Source organism: Laetiporus sulphureus (genome assembly GCF_001632365.1).
Source record: "Laetiporus sulphureus 93-53 unplaced genomic scaffold LAESUscaffold_89, whole genome shotgun sequence".
Lineage (NCBI taxonomy): Eukaryota > Fungi > Basidiomycota > Agaricomycetes > Polyporales > Laetiporaceae > Laetiporus > Laetiporus sulphureus.
The window spans coordinates 51,657-78,843 of NW_024468598.1; the positions used below are offsets into that span (position 1 = coordinate 51,657).

General features: G+C 54.8%; 13 protein-coding genes across 13 annotated transcripts; 10 read left to right on the forward strand and 3 right to left on the reverse strand.

Moving 5' to 3' along the window:
* Positions 1–951: 951 nt before the first annotated feature.
* Positions 952–2,077, forward strand: LAESUDRAFT_666698 (uncharacterized protein; the record flags this gene model as incomplete). The annotated part of the gene is made up of 6 exons (XM_040905265.1): positions 952–1,130; positions 1,191–1,289; positions 1,346–1,358; positions 1,414–1,620; positions 1,675–1,728; positions 1,790–2,077. The coding sequence occupies 6 exons, from the start codon at positions 952–954 to the stop codon at positions 2,075–2,077; spliced, it is 840 nt and encodes a 279-aa protein (XP_040757930.1).
* A 184-nt stretch (positions 2,078–2,261) lies between these two features.
* LAESUDRAFT_563590 (uncharacterized protein) lies at positions 2,262–3,541 on the forward strand. The gene is made up of 5 exons (XM_040902963.1): positions 2,262–2,344; positions 2,411–2,692; positions 2,742–2,876; positions 2,940–3,032; positions 3,089–3,541. The coding sequence occupies exons 2-5, from the start codon at positions 2,528–2,530 to the stop codon at positions 3,263–3,265; spliced, it is 570 nt and encodes a 189-aa protein (XP_040757931.1). The 5' UTR covers positions 2,262–2,344; positions 2,411–2,527; the 3' UTR covers positions 3,266–3,541.
* A 953-nt stretch (positions 3,542–4,494) lies between these two features.
* LAESUDRAFT_563604 (uncharacterized protein) lies at positions 4,495–5,125 on the forward strand. Its single transcript, XM_040902964.1, has 2 exons — positions 4,495–5,045; positions 5,103–5,125. Exon 1 carries the CDS (start codon positions 4,641–4,643, stop codon positions 5,025–5,027), a length of 387 nt encoding a protein of 128 aa, XP_040757932.1. The 5' UTR covers positions 4,495–4,640; the 3' UTR covers positions 5,028–5,045; positions 5,103–5,125.
* A 362-nt stretch (positions 5,126–5,487) lies between these two features.
* Positions 5,488–6,491, forward strand: LAESUDRAFT_732522 (uncharacterized protein). The gene is made up of 4 exons (XM_040910257.1): positions 5,488–5,727; positions 5,778–5,912; positions 5,975–6,067; positions 6,120–6,491. The coding sequence occupies exons 1-4, from the start codon at positions 5,563–5,565 to the stop codon at positions 6,309–6,311; spliced, it is 585 nt and encodes a 194-aa protein (XP_040757933.1). The 5' UTR covers positions 5,488–5,562; the 3' UTR covers positions 6,312–6,491.
* A 1,169-nt stretch (positions 6,492–7,660) lies between these two features.
* On the forward strand, positions 7,661–8,787 carry LAESUDRAFT_732525 (uncharacterized protein). Its single transcript, XM_040910258.1, has 2 exons — positions 7,661–7,868; positions 7,926–8,787. The coding sequence occupies exons 1-2, from the start codon at positions 7,701–7,703 to the stop codon at positions 8,484–8,486; spliced, it is 729 nt and encodes a 242-aa protein (XP_040757934.1). The 5' UTR covers positions 7,661–7,700; the 3' UTR covers positions 8,487–8,787.
* On the reverse strand, positions 8,609–9,766 carry LAESUDRAFT_666670 (kinase-like protein; the record flags this gene model as incomplete). The annotated part of the gene is made up of 5 exons (XM_040905262.1): positions 8,609–8,830; positions 8,878–9,096; positions 9,153–9,221; positions 9,277–9,453; positions 9,527–9,766. 5 exons carry the CDS (start codon positions 9,764–9,766, stop codon positions 8,609–8,611), a joined length of 927 nt encoding a protein of 308 aa, XP_040757935.1.
* A 2,703-nt stretch (positions 9,767–12,469) lies between these two features.
* LAESUDRAFT_563810 (uncharacterized protein) lies at positions 12,470–14,464 on the forward strand. The gene is made up of 4 exons (XM_040902966.1): positions 12,470–13,167; positions 13,698–13,749; positions 14,070–14,126; positions 14,182–14,464. Exons 1-4 carry the CDS (start codon positions 12,649–12,651, stop codon positions 14,202–14,204), a joined length of 651 nt encoding a protein of 216 aa, XP_040757936.1. The 5' UTR covers positions 12,470–12,648; the 3' UTR covers positions 14,205–14,464.
* LAESUDRAFT_563712 (SNF5-domain-containing protein) lies at positions 13,729–20,110 on the forward strand. The gene is made up of 12 exons (XM_040902965.1): positions 13,729–13,749; positions 14,070–14,126; positions 14,182–14,505; positions 14,563–14,772; positions 14,824–17,287; positions 17,350–17,465; positions 17,518–17,948; positions 18,009–18,136; positions 18,199–19,085; positions 19,136–19,602; positions 19,658–19,792; positions 19,848–20,110. Exons 3-12 carry the CDS (start codon positions 14,214–14,216, stop codon positions 19,971–19,973), a joined length of 5,256 nt encoding a protein of 1,751 aa, XP_040757937.1. The 5' UTR covers positions 13,729–13,749; positions 14,070–14,126; positions 14,182–14,213; the 3' UTR covers positions 19,974–20,110.
* A 692-nt stretch (positions 20,111–20,802) lies between these two features.
* On the forward strand, positions 20,803–21,576 carry LAESUDRAFT_563936 (uncharacterized protein). Its single transcript, XM_040902967.1, has 2 exons — positions 20,803–21,348; positions 21,406–21,576. The coding sequence occupies exons 1-2, from the start codon at positions 20,929–20,931 to the stop codon at positions 21,523–21,525; spliced, it is 540 nt and encodes a 179-aa protein (XP_040757938.1). The 5' UTR covers positions 20,803–20,928; the 3' UTR covers positions 21,526–21,576.
* LAESUDRAFT_563959 (uncharacterized protein) lies at positions 21,504–22,245 on the reverse strand. Its single transcript, XM_040902968.1, has one exon. It carries the CDS (start codon positions 22,081–22,083, stop codon positions 21,628–21,630), a length of 456 nt encoding a protein of 151 aa, XP_040757939.1. The 5' UTR covers positions 22,084–22,245; the 3' UTR covers positions 21,504–21,627.
* An 827-nt stretch (positions 22,246–23,072) lies between these two features.
* Positions 23,073–23,675, reverse strand: LAESUDRAFT_614766 (uncharacterized protein; the record flags this gene model as incomplete). The annotated part of the gene is made up of 1 exon (XM_040903198.1): positions 23,073–23,675. A coding segment is annotated over one exon (603 nt), but the record flags the coding sequence as incomplete, so codon positions are not given.
* Positions 23,676–24,714: 1,039 nt separating this feature from the next.
* Positions 24,715–25,376, forward strand: LAESUDRAFT_732533 (uncharacterized protein). Its single transcript, XM_040910259.1, has 3 exons — positions 24,715–25,036; positions 25,091–25,187; positions 25,253–25,376. Exon 1 carries the CDS (start codon positions 24,724–24,726, stop codon positions 24,940–24,942), a length of 219 nt encoding a protein of 72 aa, XP_040757941.1. The 5' UTR covers positions 24,715–24,723; the 3' UTR covers positions 24,943–25,036; positions 25,091–25,187; positions 25,253–25,376.
* An 888-nt stretch (positions 25,377–26,264) lies between these two features.
* Positions 26,265–26,644, forward strand: LAESUDRAFT_564258 (uncharacterized protein). The gene has a single exon (XM_040902971.1). It carries the CDS (start codon positions 26,300–26,302, stop codon positions 26,591–26,593), a length of 294 nt encoding a protein of 97 aa, XP_040757942.1. The 5' UTR covers positions 26,265–26,299; the 3' UTR covers positions 26,594–26,644.
* The last annotated feature ends 543 nt before the right edge of the window (positions 26,645–27,187 follow it).

A 27,187-nucleotide genomic window follows, 5' to 3' on the forward strand; every position in this document is an offset into this window, starting at 1 on the left:
GGGCGCAGCTTGGCGCCATCGAAGGTCGGCTTGATTGCGAAGTCGGTGTCTTCGGAGTGGTTCATGAAGTCGCAGACGAAGTTCTGAAATGTGGCGTTCAATATTTTAGCAGAGTATGTTACCAGGGCATACACGTACCTTTCCGATGATGCTTTCAATATAGCACGTAGTGATAGCAGCGTCGAAGTCGACGTCGACGTTGAATTCCGTGCACTTGATGCCGTCCATGGCGATGCCAATGTCGAAATCCTGGAAGCGCGGCATATTGAGGTAAAATGTTCGCAAAGAGTATGGAAAGCGCGAGCGCGATGGGTGCCGGAGCGACTGAGTGTGGTATGAGGGAGAGAGAGAGATACTGCGCAAGGCCCGCAAGTCGAACGATGGGCCAACAGAATGTCAACAAATGGGGCACCCACTCACCGCGTGTGGGATGGTGAATCACGCGTCGGAGTCTCGCGCAGGCGATAACTGCGATCTCCGTGCGAAATCGGCAGCTACCATTGGTATTCTAGGCCTTGATGATTTTGAGGATAACGGCCGTGAGTGACAACCTGTCCTACATAGATGTGTGGCTCAAAGAAATACTGTCTGAGGTGTCACTGAGCAGAGCTGAACGCGGATGTCCTCTTCATACATAGCCGCTGTGGTTGTCCAACTCTATGGCAGCCACAACCAAAGAAAGGCGCCCACGGAAAGTGAGCGTTTATCCTGTAGCGCCCGGAATCAGCCACAAGCGCGATTCGGACCGTAAAGGTAAGCCCGATAGTCTCGGTTACGCTGTACCACCTTACTTATCATCGACGCTCACGTTGGTTCGGATTGCGCGATGTGCTATCTCTGTGAGGCCTTCGTCGGACTGGCATTCTTATTATACGCTGCGTCGATTCTTCTTGCCTAAGTGATTGTGCCGCCCGAGAGACAGAACGTGGTGCTGCTGGCAATACTCCTGCGATGGCTTCCACCGACGATCTCCCACCTCTCAACCATTCACAAGAGTTCCAACTCACCCAGTCGCCCAACCCGCAGTGGCACTACGGGCAGAAGGTTGCCGACACTCCTGAGGGCAGAGCGTGGATGGAGGGCGAGAAGGCCGGTTGGAAGGTTGTCGATACGGCGAAAGAGGATCCCATGTACGTCGCTTGGCTGTCGATATTGAGGGGTTGCGCTGAGGAAGTGTGGATTCATCGCAGGAAAGTGTATTCGCTCATGAACAGCGGGATTGTCCCGCGACCGATTGCGTTCGTGTCTACGGTCTCGGAGAGTGGAGTGGAGAACATCTCGCCGTTCAGGTATGCCGTGCGCTGCTGGTCTTCGTCTCGAGTTAAGCTCACAGACCGAATGGTAGCTGGTTTAACATGGTGCAGCATAGTTCTGTTCATTGTTACTGACTTGACAGTTGACTATTTGGCACAGGTGACACAGAACCCACCGCTCGTGTTCATCTCATGCACCAACGGCCCCAAACGCGTCAAGGACACGACGAGCAACATCAAGTCTACGAAAGGTTTTACCGTCAACCTCATCAGCGAGCCATGGGTGGAGGCGGCAAATGCGTGCTCCATTGATGCGCCCTCGGGAGTCAGCGAGTGGCCACTGAGCGGACTAACGAAGGAGCCAAGCGTAGGTATTTTAACTCTGCAATTGAATGCGGCAGAGCTTCCATATCGTACCCAGATACACGTTAAGGCGCCGCGAGTAAAGGAGAGCGCGTTCAGCATGGAATGCGAGGTGCGCCGCAGCAGCTCACTGAAGTTGAAATCTGAGTCTTGATCACATGCCCCGCATCCAGCTGTACCAAGCAATCGAAATTGTTCACCCGGATACCGGTGTGAACACGAACACGATGATCCTTGGGCTGGTCAAGTACATTCATGTCCGCAAGGACATACTGAACGAGCGGGACACTGTCGATCCAGCAAAGTTCAAGGTAGTCGGGCGGTTGAGCGGCCTCGCATATGCTCACATCGAGAGCGCGTACACGCTGAAGAGACCGGTGTGGGCTGAGGAAGAGAAGAGAATACAGGCCGCATTGAGTGGCTCGTCATCTGGCGGTAAGCTAAAGTATTGTCATCACTAGCTAAAACCCAATGATTGACTGATTTCCCAGCTTAAAGATGTGAATTTGTCTTGCATGTTGACTATGCATGGGGCCCTCCTGTCATACTCGATCTACTATTTGACCTTCTAGACCACATTATCTGTCAACGCGTAGTGTGTCATACGGTAACTTGCGCATTCTGGCAAGCCGATACAGCTCAGTCGCCCATTATATATCTTGAATGTGCTGGGGGGAAGTTGATATTCACAACGCGCATCAAGCGCCGACTACCTCCCGAATTGGCAAGTGAGTAGGAACGCGACATGTAGCACACGTGACGAGTCAGGCTGACCTGCATACCATATAATGCAGCGCCACCACCAGCCGCTCCGCAACATATTTACGCCGGAAGAGCTTACAACTCACCAGTGCACCATCCTTCATTGTACTCTCGTTTCACAACCACCATTTACGAACATTTCAACAGCCATGGGACTGTTCGGTTTGTCGAAGTCTGGCGGCGCGTCTGATGACCCCGAAATCCGCCAACTCGAGAGGATGACGACCTCTGAAGCGCGGACCGACCAGAAGACCGTCGACCATGCGATCAAGGATCTGAAGGACGCGGGCAAGACGCACAACAAGAGCGTCAAGGTGCGTGGGTCGAGGGATGGATGGGACGCGGCTGACGCGCAGATGGAAGGCTGCAGACAAGGCGCAGCATGCGCTCGACAAGGCGGTCAAGAATGAACATAAGACTGCCGCGGCGATAAACGAAGCCCAGCACCAGCATGAGAGCGCCATTGCCGACCAGCGCAATGCTTCGAAGACACTGGAGGTCGGTCTTCAATCTATTCCGTCCCACAATGCACGATGTAACTGACATTGCCCCTATCATCAGCTGAACAAAGAACACGAGTTGCGCCTTGGGCAGGACCTGCAGAAGCAGCGTGAGGCTGTTAATCAGACGCAGCAGCGCAAAGCTTCGAATGACGTGAGTGATTTCAATGGCGATTCAACACTGCGGTCGGCTCACGTCGCCATACATAGGTCATGCGCGAGTCCAAGCTCGCCCGTGTTCACGAGCAAGCTGCCGACCGAGCACGGACGGGCAGCTTCGAAGCAAACAACGGCCCTGCAGCATCCGGCGCAAACACAGGAACTGCCGACATTGCTCACGAGAAGACGCAGGCGGCGACCCCGGTCGGTCACAATAGTCTGCGGTGAGAACACGGCGATTTAATTTACGACGTGTCATGTGCGATAAATTTTGGCTGCTCGCGCTCGGGCAGATCTATCAGGACCTTTATTCTCTTCTATACCTCTTGTGTTCTACTCTCGCTACAATTAGGTATCAGGTACTATGAGCCACATGGTAATCCATTCATGTTGATACCCTCTCACCACTGGCAAATGAGGCGATATCCTGGGATTATCTCTCAGCTACCGCAAAGCCAATACAGGATTAAAATCATTTCGTAATGCGAACAAGTTTCAGCAGGATTTGATTACAGGAAAACAAGGAGTGTAGACTGCGGTACTAACCCTTAGGCGCTGGCGCACGTATGTCAAGAAGGGCAACCCGCAAACCTCGGGGCCACTGCAGCTGGTTTTGCGTAAATGCCTTGACGCTGGCTATGATGGTTTCTGGTAGCCTGACAAGCGTGCTGCATAGACTATTAACCATCACTAGACTATCTGCACAGTCCATGCTGGCACCGGTCTTTCTTATATCTAGTTACCGCATCCGCGTTTTAAACGCGCTTGAAACGGATCATCGACGCTCATGCTGGTTCGGATTGCGCGACGTGCTATCGTGAGACCTTCGTCGGACTGGCATTACCAGTACACGCTGTGCCGACTCCTCTTGTCTCGGTGACGGTGTCACTCAAGGAACAGAAGGTACCAATGCTGGTAATACTCCTGCGATGGTTTCCACCAACAGCCTCCCATCCCTCAACTCTTCACAAGAGTTCCAACTCACTCAGTCGCCCAACCCACAGTGGCACTATGGGCAGAAGGTTGCTGACACTCCGGAGGGCAGAGCGTGGATGGAGGGCGAGAAGGCCGGTTGAAAGGTTGTCGACACGGCGAAGGAGGATCCCATGTACGTCGCTTGGACGCCGATATTGAGGGATTGCACTGAGGATGTGTGGATCATCGCAGGAAAGCGTATTCGCTCATGAACAGCGGGGATTGTTTTGAGACCGATTGCGTTCGTGTTCATGGTCTCGGAGAGCGGAGCGGAGAACATCTCGCCGTTCAGGTACGTCGTGCGCTACTGATCTTCATCTCCAGTTGAACTCACAGAGCGACAATAGAGCTCACTTACATTGATAATGACTTGATGGTAGACTATTCGACGCAGGTCACACAGAACCCACCACTCGTGTTCATCTCGTGCATCAGCGGTCCCAAGCGCGTCAAGGACATGACGAACAACATCAAGTCCTCGAGAGGCTTTACGGTAAACCTCATCAGCGAGCCATGGGTGGAGGCGGCAAATGCGTGCTCCACTGATGCGCCCTCGGAAGTGAGCGGGTGGCCACTGAGCGGACTAATGAAGGAGCAAGGCGTTGGTGTTCTTAAACTCTGCAAGTGAATGCGGCCGAGTTCTACATCGTACCTAGATACATGTCAAGGCGCCGCGAGTAAAGGAGAGCGCATTCGGCATGGAATGCGAGGTACACCGCAGCAGCGCAACCATGCCGGATATTCTCACCTCAATTACATGCCCCGTATCCAGTTATACCAAGCAATCGACATTGTTCACCCGGAGACCGGTGTAAACATGAACACGATGATCCCCGGGCTGGTCAAGTACAGTCACGTCCGCAAAGACATACTGAACGAGCGGGGTACTGTCGATCCAGCGAAGTTCAAGGTAATCAGCGGCTGGATGACCTCGCGTATGCTCATATCGAGAGCGCGTACACGCTGCAAATACCGGTGTGGGCTGAGGAAGAGGAGAGAATACAGGCCACATTGAGTGGCTAGTCATCTGGCGGTACGCTATAAACATTATCATCACTAGCTTAGACCCCCTGGCTGACTTGTTGCCTAGCTTAATGTTGTGGATTTGTCTTTCATAGTTGACTCCTGCAAGATTTCATCCTCGATCTATTGACCTATTGGACCACATAGTCTGTCATGCTTGGTGCATCGTACCGCTTATCATGCATCGTGGCAAGCCGGTAAAGTCCAGTCGCCCTGTAGCTTGTGGCATGTGCTGAGGGAAAACAATATTCACCCAGATGCGCCACAACCCGCATCAAGCGCCGATGCCCTCCCGAATCGGCAAGTGAGTAGGAACGCGACGCGGGACGCGTGACGTCACACGCAGGGACAGGAGCGGGGTCAGGCTGACCTGTGATGACGCCGCCTCCCCCGCACACTATATAAAGCGGCGCCACTGCCCGCCGCGTCCGCCACATCTTTGCACTTTGCACACGCCACTTACGGCTCACCATCCCTCACTGTGCTCTCGTTTCATAAACGCCGTTTACGAACACTTTTGAACAACCATGGGACTGTTCGGTCCGTCGAAGTCTGGCAGCGCGACTGAAGACCCCGAAATCCGCCAACTCGAGAAGGTCATCTCCTCCGAAGCGCGGAACGATCAGAAGAACGTCGACCATGCGATCAAGGATTTGAAGGGTGCCGGCACCACGCACAATAAGAGTGTCAAGGTGCGTGCGTCGAGGGATGGATGGGACGCCGCTGACACGGAAGGGAGAAGGCTGCAGACAAGGCGCAGCATGAGCTCGACAAGGCAATAGAGAATGAACACAAGGCTGCTGCGGCGCTGAACAAGGCCGAGCACCAGCATGAGAGCGCCATTGCCGACCAGCGCAACGCCGCGAAGACGCTGGAGGTCGGTCTGCAGTCTATTTCTTCCCACAATGCACAATGTGACTGACATTGACTCATTATTAGCTGAAGAAGCAGCAAGAGGCGCGCCTCGAGCAGGACCTGCACAAGCAGCATGAGGCCGTCGTCGAGATACAGCAGCGCAAAGCTTCCAATGACGTGAGTTTTTTCAATGACGGTTCAAGACTACAGTTCACGTTACCATACCTAGGCCATGCGCGAGTCCAAGCTCGCCCGTGTTCACGAGCAGGCCGCCTCCCGAGCACGGTCGGGCAGCCTCGACGGGAGCAACGGCCCCGCTGCATCCGGCGCCGCCACGGGCGCAGGTACGGGCACCACCCATGTTGCCCACGGGAAGACGCGGTCAGCGACAGTGGGCGCTAATGACAGTAGTCTGCGGTGAACACACGACGACCCAGTTTACGACATGTTATGATGTGCATCGTACTTTGGCTGCCTACGCTCGGGCAGATATATACGATTTTCTTCTATACCTTTTGTGTTCTATCCTCGCTTCAATTAGGTATCATAGGCCCTACAATGATCCATTAATGTCTCTGATCCCTTCTCACCAAATGATGCGATACCCTGGGATTGTCGAAGTCACTTCTGATGCATACGGATGAACCCAATCTATGCAAGTTGAGATGTACAGTCAATCGTAGATGGGCAATAAAGATGTTGCAGACGGTGAGGGATGCGGAAATGTGTGTGAGGTGCCACTTCCGTCACCGATCTCAAGTGGGTTCCCACGCCACCCCGAGCCGCTGCACGAGCTCTCAACCAATCGACGCGACGCACGACGCTGGAACTTGCCTTTGTCGAAGACACAATGTGGCTTCGGGCCCCACCCTTTCAAGTACTACGAAGTACTACGGGGACGTACGCTTTAAATAGCGGTGGGAAAATATAAAAATAACTAGTCAATTGACAATCGAAACAACATAAAACACCGGCTCGATGACGTATATTAGACACCAACCATTCAGGACAATGTCAAAACGCTTATGCACAGACTTCGAGGAACGGGGGTGGGAGGCTTCATGTACATAGCTGGCGAGAGCCATCTCAGGGTCGGGTCGGGTAACCTATGTCAGTGGAAAGAGCCCTCCCGGCCAAAAATAGCGGAGCACACCAATTGAAGTCTTATGTCCAAATTTGACACATCATTTAGGCTGATGCTCATATAACAGTGCTGGACTACCGACTCGAGGCGTATGATGATCGGCTACTCAACGAGACGATCAGCATGCCTGTTTCCCGTAGGCCATTGATAACCTGTAATGCTCGTCTGCGTGTTGCATCTTGTATGGATGTCACCTTCATTGCTGACCAGGAGATAATCGTCTATTCTTAGAATCAGATGTACGTCCGAGCGATGCCATGTGCCCGACGTCGCTGTCGGCTGATGTGCTTCTAAGTTAGAAGATCCGCCTAGCCGCACATAAGCGGCATAGGGACGTAGTACTCCTCGCGGGTACGCGGGTACGCGAGCTTATGACAAACCACCACTGTCACCGCCGGCTACTATCGGTTTCTTTGGTAGATAGTTCGCGAAACTTCCATTCCAGATTGTGGCCGCGAAGTACCCAAATATGCAAGAAGCCTTCAGAAGGTTGCTTCGGGCACAGCTTCTGACCGAGGACTTCCAAGGCAACGTCCATAATGTTGACAATGAAAACGTATAGCAGCGAGCACACCTGAAGTATAAAGGCGCGAGAGGTCAGAGCAGGAGACGGCAACTTCTGAACAGTTTCACTTGCCTACAACACCAATTCCGCGTACACGCATCATGGCTCTCTTGAAGGTCCTGTTCCTGCTTGCTGCTGCCCTGAGCAACCATGTCGCATTCACCACTTCATCGTCGCCGCCACCGTCAGAGGACGGCAATGCGAAGCATGTGACACACATTGATCGCATATCCCTGAGTATGGTGAGACGGCTATTCGAGATGAACAAGGTTAGCCAGTAGCTTTCAAGTCCCGTGCATCGTGTTTGACTCAATCGCGCTTGCTAGTTCATAGGGTGGTGCGCGGCCGCGTGCGAAATCATCCTAATCATTGCGGCAGAATATCCCTCGACGACCTTCGGCAAGTTCGTATCGACCCATCCAGAGACGATGACGACCTCATCGGGCAAGCTGGCCATCAACCAGGTGTTCCTCATCGGCTTCGCCCTCAGCATCCTCGGCGTGTGCATCCGGATGGAATGTCTGCATGTTTATTGCCGTCACTTCATGTCAGAAGTGACGATCAGGACCAATGGCAAACACAGGCTGTGCAAGAACGGTCCATATGCCGTCGTGCGGCACCCGAGTTACGTCGGCCTGTGCATGAACATCACCGGCCTCGTCTTTTGGCTCGGCAGCGCGGGCTCGTTGGTTATGGAATCGAAGTTGTTCGAGAGCGCTGTTGGGCGGACGCTCGCCTGCTTGTTTCCGGCGGGGCAGATGCTCGCAGTAGGGGTCTTGCTGAGGAAAGCGCTGAAGGAAGAAGAGTTATTCAGTGCGGATTTCCCGGAAGAGTGGGAGGAGTGGGCGAAGAGGATCCCTGACCGATTCATTCCTGGTCTCATTTAGCACATAGGCCGTAAGTAAAGTATGACTCGAGAGTGGAACCATTTACTGTATGTGCATTAGTATGCCAAAGAGCGTAGATATGAAGTTCAGGAGGTCCTGTCATGTTCCAAGTGGTTGTCGTTCTAAGATTCCATGCAGAGACGATCGAGCACCACTCCCACAGGTGGGCGAGCGTCCCGCTCTTGTTTCCAACACTCTTCCATCAAAATCCAAATCGAGTCTTTGAACGGGCCCCGTGAGCCGGTAATGCCGACAGGACGCTTAGGCCGCTCCCCTCTGAAGACTCTTGATATGACGTTTGCATCGTTCGGAGACTCGTAGAAGGGAATTTCCTCGGTAAACACCTATCTGTCTTGGTCAACGCTATATTGAAAGGACCAAGTGTTCTTACCTCCCACATGACCATAGCGAAGGCATATATGTCAGCTTCCTTAGATGGCAGCGCGTGCTCCAAGCCGAAACTCTCTGGGTCGAGGAGCTCCGGTGCCATCCAGCGGATGGTGCCGCTGCCGCAGGACCGCGTCATCGTTTCTATCGTTGTAGAGAGTCCAAAGTCCGCTATGCGCGCAACGTACTCCCAAGGAGACACTCGATCGATCAAGACATTTGCCTGGCATGAAACAGATTAGGAGTCGCTCGGCACGAGAGGTTCTGGATGGTCCGCACGCCTTTCAAATCCCCATGAGCGATTTCGTGCTGGTGCAGATAACGAAGTCCTGATGCGACATCGACCAGCTGGGCGATGTGAAGCTTAAGCGATAGTTGACGACTCATATCGTCGCATACTCACCAAGCCGATCCTGCGGTTTTCAGGAAAATGAGAGTCCCGGAGGAAGCGAACCAGAGTGCCGTTTGTCATCCAGCTGCTGACCAAGCATATGCTTGAATCGACGAGGCAGACGCCTAGGAACGGAACGATATGCGGGTGCTTGAAATGCCTCCAGGCGACCGCTTCCTTGAAGCATTCCTGCCGTGAACACCGCCAGATGTAAGTGGCACAATCTCGCGCATGACGGAGGTACAGTTGTATAAAGACGTACAGCACGAATCCTCGCCGGATCCCCCGCATCCTCGCGAATCATTTTCACTGCTACTGATGCACGCTGACCGCCGACGAGCAGCGTCCCGCGGTAGACATCTGCGAACCCTCCCCTGGCCGCAGCTCCGTCTGACCTCTCCAGCTCTATCGCGTCTTGGGGGAGCCAGATCGCCTTTGGAAGCTCCCCAACCTTGCTGCATAAATATCTTAGTATCTTCAGCAATTCCACTCGTTCCGTCATGTCGAGCACGCCGTTGGTTGTTAGATGCTCCAACGCCTGATAAATAGAACAAATCAATACGTGGCGAATGCATCGCCGAGTAAATCGTTACCGACCGTATCCAGCGATGTGAGGAGTCTCATAGGTTCCTCCACCTTGATCTCTTCTCCTGCGGCGAGTTTGTTCCTCAACGGTCGGACGCGCTGAGGAGGCCATGATGCGTAGAGGTACATCCAAAACATGAGATGCGCAAACCCTGGGAGCTCTGAAAGCTCTTACGTTAAGGACATTTCGATAATGTGCAGCAGTCCCGAATACTACGTTTTTCGAAGTCATGTCTACTGAGAAGTAGGGAATTTGTCCGAGAGGGTTTTGTTGCAGCTCTATGAGGTTTGATGAGGATCTGCGTGTGGTACGACGTACGTCTTCGTGTCAACGATCGTCGATGAATGGGCTTCTAGCTTGGCCAAGGTGATGCATTGATGCCTGGATACCGCCGGAACACCGTGACGTGGACTCGGATCGAGCACTTTGCATGATACTGGGAGTTGGCTATTAACGGTACCACGAGAATTAAGAACTCCGGATACAGAGTGCGGGACCGGTATATAGTGGTGATCATTGCAGAAGACTTCGCAGTATACACGATCAACCAGAGGGCTTGTTCCGAAATTCTCTCAGCAGGCCCAACACTGCAGACGCGGTCACCTGACCTCTTTTCTGAAACCGTCGCGCCGCATCTTTCCGACTTACGTTGCATCGTCGGCTGCTTCCACCGTGATACGTTTTCAAGTCAAGACTCAAGGATACCCTGTCTCCAGTGATCCTCCTATCTGTGACACATGCATTCTATCCTTACTGTGCCTGCCGGCTGCATTACTGGCGCGAAAAGCTTGGCAGAGAGCTTCCTCGGAGATAGTTATCCAAATTCGCTGAGCTACATCCTGAGCTCCACTGTGTCTATTGAAGCTTCAGTGTAAAAACTCGACTGCATTGTCAACGAGTGAGCCATAGTCACATCATAGCTGTTGACACGAACGCGAGACGCTGAGTCTGGTCTTTGGTACTCGGAGTTCAAGGCAAGTCGGCAAAATACCACGCTGGCAAGGGTTATTTCCCACGTCACCGTCGGCGCGGTATAGCCATGCATTTTGACACGACCACCCGCAAGCCTCCGAAGCGAATATCCGCACACACTGGCCATTGAAACAGGAATATTAATATAGTTTCAAACGGATATCGTGATGGCGTAAAATGACAGGACGCACACGATAAAAATAGTGCATATCAGACGAATCAGGTATTACTCGCCACTGAGCAGCACGCTTGCATGAAGATCAAGCCCGTTAGCCGATGGATGATGACACCTCAATTACCACAACTCGTCCTCGCTAAACCAGAGTTACGTTCGAATACAGGCTGATGGTGACTGTCCTAGTGACCTACTCTCGATGAAGCAGCCCGCATGTGCACAAATCCCTTCCATGCTAAGCGAATAAGCGACGCTCTCTTCTCATTCAGACTCTGAACCCCATCGATGAGACATGCGACGTACTCACCGAGGTATCTGGTCTATCCGACGACTCTCGATAGGAGAAGCAGCGTCAATACGTCTGCGGCCACGTTCACTTGTGCGCAGGGGCGAAGGCTCTCTGGATGACGCGGTGCAATTTCTAGATCCACCGTTCCCTTGCCCTTGGCGGGGAGAGCAGTCTGAAAGGGGAAGTTGGCCGGAGGCAGCATCAGCGGTGATACTCTCGACAGACGACGCACGACCGCATGTAGAAGTGACGCGAGGAGGCGCCCGATACTATAAGTCAAGCATTCAGGAACCGCGGCAGACAGCGTGCGATAAACTCGGTTGCAGATCGTGTCGTCCATGTTCCGTGCGTAGACCTTGATGGTCATACATCGAGCCTGACGTTGACACTGATGACGGAGGGAATGAAGGAGGCAGTGTCATATGCGTTCCGCGAACCTGTAATACAAGGAATAGCGAATCGGTCAGTCAGGCGCTTGATCGGAGCGCGCGGTGTAACCCCGGTCGTGTGAGTGTGAGTGCTCGGCGATAGAGGCTCGAGCTGGGAGCCGCAGTGCATGACTTTGTAGATATGCAGCTGCGTTTCACAGACGCAAATGATGTACGTCGTGTGACTTGCGACAGGCCAACCTTGCATTGTGAGCGCCTATTGAAACGAGGACTTGACCAGAATGAGACTCGGAAGGGGACCATGTGCGACCAGTTGTAAGATTAATGTCTTGACGCACTGGGAGTAGGTCTCCGAACCGATGACGTTGCCGAGTGCAGCGTCGACATACCAGGCACGTCATGCAAAGCGCCTGACAGTGCGCAATTGCCGCGAGGCTCGGTCTCTTGATGAAAACGTAATAGGCGTACTGGAGAGTCTAGCCGCGAGAAACGCACAGGTGACGGTCAGCGGCTGGAGCGACGCAATAGAATGGATACGGTGTTTGAGGTGGTACCGTGCGTGTTTACGAACAGAACGTAAGCCGGCCGAGAAGCGTAACGAGCATCCGCTATGAGGAGTAACACAGAGCGGCCTGATGCGGCCTGCTCGTCATTTCAGATGGGCTCCAAGTGCGGATGATGCGCTCGGCTTGTGCGGTGAACGACCGGGGAGCGCCGAACCTTGAGCTTGAGCTTGGATGACCGGATGACGCGAGGAGGCGTCGACTAGAGAAAATAAGGCAGGACGATGGCTGCGAGCTGGCACCCCATCCGAGAAGAAGACTCTGAGGGAAGCCTGCGCGCAGTGGCAGAGAGAAGCGTGATGTAATGTGTGACTTTGTGCAATACAAGCTGCCGCGTGGCGAGAAGAGGGTGGACACGGTCAATAGGAGAAGATGGAAGGGCGCGAATATTGAGCTGAGGCTGCAGGTGGATGGCGGGATCGGAGATCGGGAATCTGGACTGGCGGCCCTGGGATCCTCCATTTCCGGCCTTTCTCCCTCCTGTCAAGCATCCCGCCCCTGCTCGCCGCCGCCCATGTGCATCCGAGCCAGCGCGCCGCCGCCCGCGCGAGTGTGCCCGCCGTGTGCCCGACGCGCCGCACCTGCCGCATTTGGTCGCGGTGGCGGGTTGCGCGCGTGTGACGCGTGACCGCAGAGGCTGTGCTCGTCACTTGTGGTGTGACTTGGGCTCATCTGCGCCTGCGTCGCACGCGAACGGGGCCGCAAGCACCTGGCAGAACCTGGCAGATCTCCATCGTCCCGGCACCCGCGACTTCCAATCTGCCTCCCTTCCGATCCGCGTCGTCATCTCCAGACACGGACGGACGAAGAGCCATCCATTGCTGATTTGTCGGCTCCCCCGCAATCGCCTCGGAATCGGCCCACGCAGTCGCCCTTTCTCTGTGCGCCCCTCCAGGCTCGGCGGCTCCCACCCGTATCCACCCTCTATCGTGAGTCCCTCCGCCGTTTCATATCCTCCTGGTCCGTGCGCCCTTTTCCAATCGCGGTCCCCTGACCTCTTCCCCTCCCGTCCCGTGCTACGCGTCCCCTGGGCGTGTCTCCCTCCTCCTTTCCGTCCCTTTTGCATCCGTTCCTGTCCTTGCATCGCATGGCCGCTTGATCTCAACCGCCCCCCCGCACTCCTCTCCCACGTTAACCGTGGCCGTGTTTTGATGGGTGCCGAGCGAGCGGTGACAGAATGGGACACTGGAGTGAGCATATGAAAGTGGCGACCTCTAATGCTGGCCAGAACGGCCCTCCCTTGGTCATACAACGGGAGAGTGTTTCTAGTGTCATCGCTTAGTGCGTATGCCATAACGCTGTCGTGGCCGGCTCACGGGCTCTTCTTCCTTTGGTTTTCCTACATGAGTTCGCGAAAGTCGCCGAAGAAGCGCTCGAGTGCAATGGACAGTTCTGTGGTCTCATTGACGGTCTTACGTGCATCCGCACCATGATGCTGACGAACTACTTCTTGCTACAGCATCCGACATCCTCCAGGTGGACACGCATTGGAGGATTGGTCTATTCTAGAGGTGAGTGTATGCTGCAGCAGTTGAACGGACTCCTGCGCCCCCGATTTCATGCCCTATGATCGATAACCCACATCCACGCTGCCTGCCCTTGCCATCCATTTCATCCGCATCGCGTTCGTTGGTGTGAGCATGTCGAGCGATATCGTCATGCCTGCCGCTCCATATTCGGGGCTCCCTTGCTTGCTCCCTTCCTGTATGCACTTCACTATGTCTGCACTCGCGTGGATTCATCGTCTTCGCTTTATTTCTGACGACCGTTACTCTCTTTCTGCCTATGCCTATTGCTCGTTTCCATCAATGTTACTGACATTGTGCCTCAGCAGTCAATTCAATATTTCAGAACATACCTACATCGTTTGTTCTCCATTCAAGCATCTGTATGTCTGTTTCTCGTCTATGTCTACCAAAGCCTCGTAACCAACCCACCCACAGATCTTTTGCACAACAACACGTAAAGTGCCAACATGAATACGAATGCAGGCCCAAGCGGGCAAGGTTTATCCGCAGCGCAGATCCAGCAACTATATGCCGCTCGCAACGCCAGCGGAGGCGGGCCGTTCAACCCACAAATGTTTCAGCAATTCGCACAACACCAGCAGCAGGGTGGCGCAAATCCGGGACAGGGCAACATCAATCCGGCCACGCTGATGAGGCTGCAGCAGATGCAGCAGATGCAGAGGCAGAGCGGGGGCATGGGCGGTGTGACGCCTGCGCAGCTGCTGCAGAACATGAATAGCAGCGGGATGGGCATGAACGGTGCGTTTCACGCTCGTTATCGTTGCGTGTTGCGGTTCTGAACGTCAGCGCGGCCAGGCATGGGCGGCGGAAACGCGGGCATGGGTGGGATGAACCCGGCGGCATTCATGAACTCTATGGGCGGCGGCGTGAACCCGGCGGCGATGATGAACATGATGGGCGGTGGCTCGGGCGGCGGCGGAGGCACGATGAACCCGGCTGCGTTGATGGGCGGGATGGGCAACATGAGCGGGATGGGCAGCATCAACCCTGCTGCTCTTATGGGAGGTGAGCGCGCTCGGCATATGCACGTGCATAGACGACCGACGTCCTCCGCAGGCGCGTCCTCACCGACGAACTCGAATGCGAGCGGGAACATGGGCATGGGCATGGGCGGTACGAGTGCAAGCCCAACCGTGCCTCAAGCGCAGCTCTCCAGCGCGGGGCAGAGCATCTCCGCGAACGGCGCAGGCGCGCCGGACATGCACAGCGGGCAGGGCCCCTCTGTCAACCTGACCCCGATGCAGATCGTGCAGCTGACGCAGATGCAGCCCGCGGACCGCGATCGCGCGATACAGCAGTATAAGATGGCGCAGATGCAGAGGATGATGCGCGAGCAGCAGCAGATGCATGCTCAGGGCGGGATGAACGCGAATATGGGCCCGGGCGCGATGCATGGCGTGAGCCCAGCGCAGCTGCAGCAAATGCAGCACGAGCGCTTCCAGCAGCTCTCGCAGGGCCAGTATGAACAGCAACGGCCGTCGTCGGCGGCGTCGACGGGATCGCAAAGGCTCTCGCAGGGACAGATCCAGCCACAGGGACCGCAGCCGAACCAGCAGATGCCGCATCACCCGTTCCAGAACCAGAGCGCGCAGAGCATCGGTGCGGGGATGGGGATGGGGATGGGACAGGGCGCGCCGTCCGCGATGATGCCCCCGCCGTTGTCGATCCCTCCGCGCCCCGCCACGGCCACGTCGCACCGCTCGCAGGCGTCCGGGTCGTATCCGAACCTCGCAGCGCCGACGCCCCGTCCGAATACGGGAGGTGCGCCGGGCGCGTCGCCGAGCCCGCGCGGATCTAGTGGACCGCTCCCGAATGTGAGCGTGTCGGCGCCGGTGCCGATCCAGCCGCGGCCTATGGGGAGCCCTGCGCCGATGGTAAGGCCGGGTACGAGTCTTTCGATGCATGGAGGGATGGGAGGGGGAGGGGGACAGGATGGGATGGGGCGCAAAACGCCGAGCAGGCCCCCGACTGCAGCGGGTTTTGCTCAACAGCACCAACAGCAGCAGCAGCAACAACACTTGCAACAGCAACAACAGCAGCAACAGCAACAGCAGCAGGCGCAGAATGGTGCGTTCGCTCAGCAGGGGCAGAGTATAAAGCCTGGCGGTGGATACCCGCCCATCGCGCCTGCGCCGACGCAGCCGGACTCACCTGTGCGCGGCTCCAAGCGCGGCGTGGACGGGACGCCTGTGCCTAGGCAGCAGTCGCAACAACCCCAGCCACAGACGCCCATACAACCTCAGACGTCGATGCAGTCTCATATCCCGATACAGCCTCAGCCGCAACAACAGCAACAGCAGCAACAGCAGCATCAGGTACCTGTGCCGCCGCGGACGCCCCGCTTGTCGATGCCGCAGATCTCGAGCATAGCGCCGGGCGCGAATGGCGTGGGAAGCGCGACTGGACTGAGCGGGATGGGCATCACGGGGAATATGGGTCCAACGAACCATGCGCAGAATCAGATGCTTGGAGGGATTGGGATTGGTATGGGTTTGATCGGCGGTGCGGGTGGGGGGATGATGGGCCCGCCGGTCATCCCGCGCGTAGGGAGTCAGCAGCAGCAGCAGCAGCAGCATGCAAGCGAGATGATGGGGGTGAATATGGGCATAGGCATGGGTGTTGGCATGGGCTTCCCGACGCCGAACATCTCGCGGCAGATGTCGGGCGGGGGCATCGGTCTCAATCCCAATTTCCCCAGCGCGCTGACGTCCAGCTCCGCGGTGTCCTCGCCAGTGCAAGCGCACGGCCACACTGATCCGCGTGCCATGGCGAATGGGATCGGGCTAGGGATGGGTTTGGGAGGTATGGACATGCCGATCCCACAGACGCCGATTCAGCAGCAGGCGCGCCAGCCATCGCAGCCGCCGGTATCATCTCCCTTTCAGAATCTCTCGTCGCCGAGCAGTGCTGCTGGTTTGACGAGTCTGATGGGTCATGGTGCGGGCCTTATGGGACAGGGATCGCAGCTTGCGGGTATGGATCGTAAGATGGGCTCGACGGACGGGATCAGTCTCTCTGGTGCATCCATGTCTCTTCAAGGCTCGACGACGGCGTCCGACGCTGCTGCTTCTACCTTAAAGGCTGTTCCGGGCGTCAACGGCGTTTCCGCCCCTGCCGCTCAACCCGCTGTGCCCGCAGTGCCTGCAGCGCCGACGATCATCCCACAGCTACCGCCGCTCCCACCGAACGTGCAGCTTAACCCGAAAGTGACGCGGATTTCTGTGGTTCCGCTCGCGGAGTCGACGACGCGGATCCCGCCGCTCACGGAGGATGAGGTCGCGGATATCAAGGTGTGGATGAAGGTCGACAAGGAGTATGACGCTCGGTATAAGCAGATGCGTGAGCGGATGAGTGGCGAGATGCGTGATACGGTCGCTAAGCCGAGGGCGTGGTGGGAGCGGGAATCGGCGCTGGAGGATGGGCGGGTTGTGAATAGGCGGAGGCCAGAGAAGTGGTCGCTGACGGGCCTGAAGCAGGGCAAGGAGAGAAGGAAGGCGGGTAAGCGGGAGGGTTTGAAGCTGTGAGTGTCACGAGATTTGCCTCTGCCTATGTCCCGTTGCAGACGCTAATGGATGGTTTTAGCCCTAGGAGATTACCAGCAGAAGATGCGAATCGACCAGAACAGCTGGTGCCTATACGCTTGGAAATCGACGTTGAACATCATAAACTGCGTGATACCTTCATCTGGAACCTCAATGGTACGTTTTCTTACCGTTATATCCGAGAACATGTTATTGATGGGTTCTACAGATCCCATCGTCACGCCTGAGATTTTCGCACAATCTATTGTGGACGATTATGCTTTGGCGCCCTCGTATCATAGCGTCATCACGAAACATATTCAGGATCAGCTCAGTGATTTCAAAGCACACTCCACGTTCTTCGGCGAAGACGGCTTCAACATCTCTTCCGAGCCTGACGAGATCCAGTGTGGGTCCATGGATGAGAATGAAGCCCAGTGGTGGGAGACTTGGAGACAACAGGTGCTGTCGGGCTCTGTGTACAAACACAGCCACTTGCGAATGGACGGTCGTGGTGGGAAACGGCGGAAGATGGTCAAGCAGGAGACTGTTGAGCAACCGACTGTCCCGAAAGCCCCCGATTCTGGGTCGCCGCTGACCGCGAACGATATTGAGGAGGACGAGAACTCATTCCAAGAGGATATGCGTATCCTCGTAAAGGTCGGTACTAATTCAGTGTTTCCTACGCCATGACGTGTTGATGTGTCATTTCGGGATCAGCTTGACATCATCGTGGGGTCGGTGAAGTTGGAAGACCAATTCGAGTGGAATTTGGATAATAGCGATCCGACCCCGGAACGCTTTGCTGAAATCTATGCCAGGGACTTGGGACTCGGAGGAGAGTTCAAGTAAGACTTCGTTCTTGATGTGGTCGCTATATCACTCACTAAAGTTTGTGCACGAATTGCAGAACTGCTATCGCACACTCTATCAGAGAGCAGGTGCAAATCTATCAGAAGTCCCTCTTCCTGGTCGGCCACCCATCCGATGGGTCCGCAGTGCAGGATGATGATCTCCGCATGTCATTACTGCCGTCGTTGACCACCGGTGCTCGCGCCATGGACCAGGTCTCAGCGTTCACGCCAATACTGAGCTATCTCAGCGACAGCGAGATCGAGCGGAACGAGAAGGAGCGTGAGAAGGAGCTTAACAGACGGAGGCGCAAGACGACACGCGGTAGAAGAGGCATCGCCCTTCCAGACAGAGAACCTCCCAAAACTTTCCGCACACCTGCTATTGGGTTCCCAGAGATCGATGCGGCTACACTCGCCTCCATCAATGCCGCCGTCGCTCCCACATCAAGACGGGCCGCGGCTGCGGCAGCCTCTCTTACAATTGCCAACATGGTCGCCTCAGAGAATGGCACTGCTGCGCTGCCACCAAGCCAGCCTGCACCTCTTACGCCGATAACTCCCATTGCGCCTAAGGAGAAGAAGGCAAAAGGCCTGTTCAAGGCACCGTCATATCCAGCGTCCGTTCTTCCTCCCCGGGCACAGCTCAGAAGTCTTACTCCATCTACGGCTGCTGACGTCTCGTCACTTCCTCCTCCAATCGAGAACGACATTCCTATCTCTAGCAGCAGTGCTGCTCCTGACAGTAAGGGTGCGAGGGTTGTTTTGACACAGAAGAAACAAAAGGAGCGCGAGCGAGAAGCCAAAGAGAAGGAATATGCTGATGGCCAGCACCCGAATATGATAAATGGGGTTTGGCATTGCTCGAACTGTGGTTGCCCAGAAAGCATAGCTGTGGGCCGTAGGAAGGGTCCACTCGGAGACAAGTCGCAGTGCGGCACATGTGGTAAGTCCAATTTCCCCTTTCGCTCTATCTCTTTATCTGACGTGCATCAGGCAAATTCTGGCATCGACATCGTCGGCCTCGTCCAGTCGAGTACAACTCGGATGCTGAGTATCATCTCAACCTCGTGAGGGAAGCTGAACAAGCGAGGGTGGCTGCTAAGCGCAGGCGTCCTCCAGCTTCGGCAGTCGATGAACGGGCGAAACGGGGGCAGGACGACGGCGAAGTGGAGCCAGCGACACCTGTTCGTCCCAACAGCGAGACTTGGGTGGACGTGCCCCCTGCTCCGCAGATCGTCGCCACAACGAGCGACTCGAATCAAGCTGCTTCGCCCGTCTCGACGGCGTCTAGTGCATCTGAGTCGCCTCTCGCGCAGCGGATTGCTAGAACGAACGGCGCTGGGCATTCACGCTCGGCTCCTCCTGACTCAGAGCCGCAACAAGCTGCACTCCCTGCGGCGCCTCCTACAGCATCTCCACAACCGGCTCGTCCTTCTGCCCCTCCGAATTCATCACAGCCGGTAAGTTCCACTGATACTGGGGAATCGTCCTTCAAGACTGACTGCGGACGAGAAGATCTCTGTGCCACAATGGCTGAAGGATGCCATGGACGAGATGCAGGCGAGATACCCTGATGATAGATTTGAGGTAACACAGCGAAAAGGCAATCCCTCCGAGTTCCGCCTCAAGTGTCTGGACTGTCCCGGAAAGGTGCGTTGCTTGAGTTACTTACAGATTCGGAGCCCTGATCCACTGGCCGCCGCAGCTCTACACACCTGGACCAGGCGAGACACTGCAGAACTATGAAGTGCACTTGCGGAACAGGCTACATCGACAGAAGGTCAATGCTCGTCTGGCGGGTCTCCCTCCGCCGGCTGCTACTACAAATTGATGGCTTGGATGGACCACTTATCTACACGCTTTACTGCTATCTGAATTATGTTGTCGTTGTCGTGCCGAATTTTGTATAGAATACTCATTGAAACATTATTGCCGATCAGTGTCATTTCCGAGCCGATCAGATTGGCCCCTTTGGCTCACAGTTTGCAGGTCCAAGGACCTGGAATGGTAGGAGGTTCACAGTCGAACTGTGCTCGCTGTCTGCCCTCACACGGATAAAGTTGCTTTATGTGGCAGGAACGCAATCACACCGTGGAAAGCCGCGGATGGCACCCCCAATTTACAACTAATAATTGCTTTCTCCCTCAGATCCTCCGCGCGCCATGGTTACCGACCACATCCGCCATGTTCTCCTTGTCGAGAGTAGAGAATGGATGTGACCGAACTCAACATCTGAACGCCTCTCTACACAGTTGAATCGAGGCACGTCGATGAAGCCTGGTTCGCCCTTAGGCCCAGGGGAGCAACTACAGTCGAGGGCGTGATAGAGAATCAGGATATCTATCAATTGGTGCGTGTGTGTTCTGATTCGGCTGATGCAAGCGGTGATGAACGGGGCTTGGGTATATTGCAATAATCAAGTCAAAGAGCAAAAAATCCTCTGTGCTACGAACGAAAAATGAACAGTGGAACTACGATAAGCTCGTACTATCAGTACATAAGATCCTGAAACGTGCGGTGTATGCGACAACATCCAGTGAGCCAACACGACTCCGATCCATTCATGACACTTCCAACGGCCCCTACCTGATCCATTTATTCCACACTTGAGATCCTCCGCTGTCCTGATGTCAAATCCACAAGATACGCAGGGTACGTCATCGAGTCCTTGAGCTTTACAAGCAGCCTGGCGTCCAGCACAAGCAGCCTGGCGTCCAGCACAAGCTACCTGAGCAGTTCGTGCGCTTGATGAGGAACAGACTCGATGCGAGCACAGCTGCTATCGCATGTGCTCGCGTACCTCGACGCGGTCATCCAGTAGATGCAGTGTGATTGCATCCCCAAGTCGTCGAACACGGTGTGGCACGCCATCATACCCCAGCTTTGTACGTTCGTGCGACTCCGCCCTCACATTCGCATCGTGTTCGATGGGCATCGAGGGCACCGTCATGCCGCTTTCCATCTCCTATGCGAGCGACATTCCATGTCAATGTGTGGACATCGTCTCCGTCTGCGCGGGCCAGATCACCACCATTCCAATCCCCTTCGTGAACCTGGCCCGCGCGCTGTCGGGCCCTGACGTGAAAAGTTTTGGCTGGATCGTTGAGCTGAGGACGACTGGACTCCTGCTTCGTATGGAGAAGCTCAAGGACCCGCCGGCATGCGTTGACATTTACGCGTATGGACAGTCCGCGCATACGTCTCGGGTGCGGAGCTGTCTGTGCTCGTCCAAGTGAATCTGGTCTGATGCGGATCGTCGATAGAGGAGTATATCGGTGGGATGTCAGCTGGTGGCAGGCCAGCTGCGTGTGTTCATTGGGGCTATGTGTTCGAGTTTGATGACGAGAGGCAGACGGAGATCGAGGTTATCCTGGGCTGATTGAGCACCTGCGGATCACAGGTTGGGAGAGCGTGCTGACTCCGTTGAGCGTCACGCCGGTTAGAGTGAGCCTGCGCGTGAACTTGTATTGCCTGCTCTCGTCATGTCACCGTGGTGCACTGGGTGATATAGCGTCTTGACGTTGTTTGTAGAGATTGCGGATGTGGCGTATATACGAGCACGGAAAGATGTACTTGGCACGAGATAAAATATCAGGCCAGTTCACCTTGAGGAGCCTCTCAGCGGAGATGTGCCCAGGGTCTGCTGTGCCCATATCGAAACACCCGTCGAAGTGTAGAATGAGCGTCGCCGGCACCACCGTGAGGACGACGAAACAGACGGATATACATCTTCTGGGGAATTCCAACCAAGATCGCCTGGCCGCTATCGAGACCGTGTGATGGATTCCAGTGGATTGCGCGTGTGTATGAATGGGCAATGTAGCAGTCGTGGGATAAGCGATCGTTGGCGGAGCATATGGAGATGGAGACGAAATGGAGAAAATAGACGTCTGAGCATCGGAATGGCGATGGCGATGTGCGGAGAATGCTGGAACTTGCATATATGCGATGTAGTAGTGGGTGATGTATGCGGAGTAGGGGATTGCGGAAGAAATCGTGGTGCGTAGCCAAGAACGTGCATGATCATACGACACTTTGAAGAGCCGGCGAGACGAGGGTAGAAGCCTCCGCGGTCCATTTGAGTGTGCCCTTCACTGCTGCCAGAGCGGAGACAAGACCGCGAACGCGAAAAGGATCTGCTGGAGATACAACGGGCGTGATAATCAAAAGTTCTTTGCAAAGTGCTTTTCGCTCATCGTGGCGCTGTAGTTCCATTATCACGACACAGATGAATGCATGAGCCTAGGCGTAAAATGTGGGACGCTCACCGGAAGATGCCTCGCTTGGTCAGTTGTGGGAATAAAGATTCAAGTTGCTGTTTCCACTGCTCCCCAGACAATGTTGTACGATCCACACGGCCACCGGGGCTGTCTCTCCAACTCTGGTATACAAGCACAAATTCTATTCTGCTCAGCAATCCGAATGAATCGGACGAAAAATGATTGTCAATCTCTTTGGAACGAGCAGACTGATGGAGTTTCAGAAAGCCCTTCACTTCCTCCTTCGCGTTGCTCCATCCATATAAGAGTGCATGCCAAACAACCACTATCACGATTTCTCGAAGCTGGCCTGACTTGATCGAAAGGAACATTTGACCCAATGTGTCCAGGGCAGAATCTTGAAAAGAACCATTAAACTCCACCCATAGTCTCTGCAGTGAGGTATGGTCAGTGAATGATGGCGACAAACCTGGAGAGACTTTAGTTAGCAGAAATGCTAGCATGAAACTAGAGCGCACACCTGCAGTAGACACCTCTGTACCCGTCTGTAGTGCTGAGGGCCGCCGGGGTTCAAGATTGCACTGCAGTTCTGAGAGTGAACCAGAGGCAGCATCCAGCAATTGCTGCCAGTTCCATTTGTATCCTGATTCATCCGCATTTGTAACTCTGAGGGTGAGTTTCTGCAAGTGACTCGAGATGCCAGGATAAGCAAGGAAGTCGATGAGTTTCTCAATTCTCTGGAGATCTCCTGTGAGTTTCAAGTAGCGGATGTTGACGCGATCACGATATGGACCAAATGTATCGCGGTGGAAATGGTCATGCGTGAATTGGAGAGTGTGGCATTCGAGCTCGACGAGGCGTGGCAGGGCGCAGACGAGGCGCCCAAAGACGGTGATCGATGGGAATCTGACATATAAGAGAACGAGGGAAGTGACAGAGAAGGCGGAGAGATGCAGGAAGACATCTCTGTGCATCGTCCACGGCTTCCACGTTGATTCCCAGATCATGAGCGTCTCCAGCTGGGGCAGCTTGCGAGCGAGCAGGATCGCCGCCAGCGACAGTGCGGACAGATCTCCCCAACAACCGTACATGTCCATATTCTGCGCCCGCTTTGACAGCTCGGGCCTCTGTTTCAGCATCTTTACATACGCCTTCGCACCCTTGCTACTCGAGAACCAGATCTTCCTGTCCAGGTGGAAGCGACTGAGAGGATACCATGCTCGGCAGACGAGTCTGCACTCCAACAAATCCCACTGGTTGTCCCACAGATGGTCAATCACGTTCTCCCACACCTCGATCGGAAGCTGCGGCAGAGGTCTCGTCGCCGATGAGCCAGTCTTGACCGCCTTACCCTTGACCTAATGCAGCGCAGCACGTAAATGGTCAAGAACGCATGCGTGGCGCTTTCCCACTCACGATTTGTACAAGCCGTCGTGAGCTGATTCTCCATTTTTTCGTCCTGTCTGCGAGACGTTCCAGCTTCTGTTTGATGGATTCCATAGCGCTGGAGTGGAGGATGGTCATAGGTGTGAGTTTCCAAGCTGGCTCTCGCAATTTACGTATATATGCACCCGTCTCATCGCATTGCAACGTGGTTTGTGGTTCTGTATACCATATCTTCCATGAAATCCACATAACGCCCATATGACCACGTGCATTGCTCTGCAAAGATCACACAGACATTCAACTGTTCAACCAGGGTCCTGTTTGCAGGTGCTGTACGCACGCAGTCGGTTCATTGATCATGCACAGCCCAGCAGTATGATTAGCGGCCGATGAAGCAGAACCATGTGTACCTGGGCGCCTTCAGGCACGAGCAAAAGGTGAGGCGTTACATGCATAGCGCGGACAGTTCATTGTCTCAAAGTCAGCATGTGTGTCCCTAGGTGCATGCTTATGGCCGACGCACATTGCAACGCACAGAGTCAGGATCGTATGTGCCTTGCAGATGGATGGACATCGGCGAGGCTCATCTAAACTCCCACACACAGCACCCGGCTAGAAGTCTCTTCGTAAACGTGAGACTCTGCGGACATTGCTGCACCGCTTCAAAACTCGCGGCAGTTCTGGGAACGGCCATTGTTCTGCACAGCGTCATAGACATGCCATGCCTCAACGAACACCGCATATGTGAGCACTGCTACGGGACGGAGTGAGGGCAAAGGGGATGGCCGGAGAAGCTTCGGGGCGCCGCGCTTCGTCACGTACACTTCCCATCAGGGTATGATATTAGATTGACAGTATCAGACCACACATACCGTAAAGACTCGTAAGTGGACCACATTGCTGCACTGGCGCAGACACCACGAGTGCGGCCATGACGTTGCCTGCCCGTCCTTGCCGCTGAGGCTATGCCACAGAATGAAGCTCTCTAGCAGTACCCCAGTATGCGTAGGACGCACGTACACAGGGTTGAAAGATGTAGACGGAAAACGCAAGGACGTCCTGGTCCTCGAACACCTAGGAGCTGCGCCCTGTCATTCCCATAGTCACAGCCCAGGGTTGGAATGGAAGCGTTGGCTGATGTACCGCATTCGTGCCATATCCGTGACGCTAGAAGTGTCTACTGGAAAAAGATGACCATTTCAGGTGCTGAACGTTCATGATCGCTCACATAACGCGTGCACTCGGGGATACTGTACATCGCGCCTTCACCTGCCTACAAGTGCAGTGCCTGCAAGTGAGAATCAGGTCTTATCGGTATTAATAGCGAAGCTTGAGACTATACCAGATCGATGGCGATAACGGCACTGCAGCTTCGTTGAATGGATGGACGCCAGGCTGCAAGTGGGCGACACAGAGCTGTCAGGATGTCCGCATAGCATCTGCACTAACTCGTCAGTCCATATACGGCCCGGGCTAAGTTTGATAAGAGTGACTGCTGACGCACAGCTTTCATGCCGATTTGCGATTCAAGTGGCCTGCGAAGGCGAGGAATAGGAACATCACTTGCAGTGCTCGCCGTTTAGGCGGTAATAGTGGACGAAGCGATTCTTCCCTCGAGCTGTCAGGCGGACGAAAGCTCCCCGACTCGGATGGTTGTGCTGCACGTCGAAGAGGCGGGACACTCGGTATTGTGTCCTGACAATAGCAAATCCTAGTGGACGACGGTCGGAGTCACGGTGGAACTAAATGAAAAACAAGGTTGTAAAGTTTTGGACGGGTCAGCCATTGATTTGGCATATTACAAGCGGGCGTGGATCGCGTACCTAGTATAATTGCCTGAAGCGGAGCTCCACTACGCACATGGTGTCCAAAAGCGAGGTCGACGGAGATGTTGACCAGACGCGCGTTATACACAAGTTACACGATCGGCATCAATGATAGCATCAACCCGCGCTAAGCGCTAAGCGCTAGTATTCGTGTCCAACGATGTCTGCGACGCCTCCAGCCTTTTGACGTGGCATCCTTCCTACATTTTGTCTTGCTCATCTCGACGATCGTAGCTTGCTGTTTGTGGACACTCGATCAGTCATGAACATGGTGGACCGTGACATCTTCGCCCAACTCTGTCATCGGCACTCAGAAAGTGCTCTGCTCGCACCGCTAGCTCAGCTGCTTTTTTGCACGCGTCCGAACGGAGAACTCCACCCTCGCGCACAGATACCGACTACTGCAGACACAAATACGATTCAAGCCGTCAATGTGTTCGTGGCCATCACTCCCGCCTGCGGAGCAGTATTATTCTTATGCTGGCCGCAGAAACGCGGCTATCTGCGCTCATAGCCGCAAAACCGAGGTCGCTGAGCCGTCACAGCCGGAGAAGGAGAAGCGCGTCAGAGCTTGAGATGCTTGTGCACCCCGCTGAAGGGCGTTCGTGTGGTATCCGGCTGTCGCAGTACGGAAGGGCAGCAAGGGTTAAGTCAGGATGGTGGTGCGTGCTGGATCATGTCGATGATGGGCTTTGACTAACTTGTCTCGTTCACTAGGCGATTTCATGGGCCGTCTCGCAGCGTTCTCCTTCGCGACTCTATATCCGACCCCACCTCACCGTGCTCTTCCTTCGCTTAATGACGCTGCACTTCACGATCCCCCATTCTACTCCGTTCACGTTCATGGCAAGCACTCCAACGTTCGTCTTACTTGCCAAAATCTGGTAGACTTCTCGATCGCAGATCGAGCATGGTACGTCTGCTATCAATGCGAAGACTTCGACTCTGTTTATTTTTGCTCAGCATGTAGACAGTTTCGCTATCGGTTACTCCGCACGCGAGATGACCACCGAGCGTGAGCGTATCTAATCGAGTCGTTCGCATCTGGAGACATCCACCATGTGCTGCTTGTGTGAGATCCGGCATTCTCAGCGAGGCACATGCGCTTGACACGAGGCTCCTCAATCGAGTGATACAATTTTGGCACCGTGCGCAGCAAGTATTCCTCTGTTGCCGACTGCTTGTAGCACCTCACAAACGGCAATTTGCATCACAGTTTCATATGGACCGGAGTGGTCGTACCTCAATCGGCCTCGTCTCCCTTTCGGCTGGTCGAAATCTCGACGAGAATATCGAGCACATCGCGAACGGACCCAGGGGGTGTGGAATATGGAGCAAGTCGGCAGTGCCAGCGGAAAGGTGAAGGACATTATCGCATTGCTGTGTATGGTCGCAGACGTAATGTACGCGCTCACCGTTTTCGGATGCTTGCAATGGTCTTTACGAATTTTCGTCCTGTAGGATGAACAGTATTTCGTGACATTCAAGGCTGCGAACCTTTTTGATCGCGTCGCATCATATACTGTCTATTCATGTTGGATCTAAGAGCAAACTGGACACGCTGGGCATTGAAGGCTTCCTGCATCACTTCGGCACCTGCAGAGTAAGCGTTC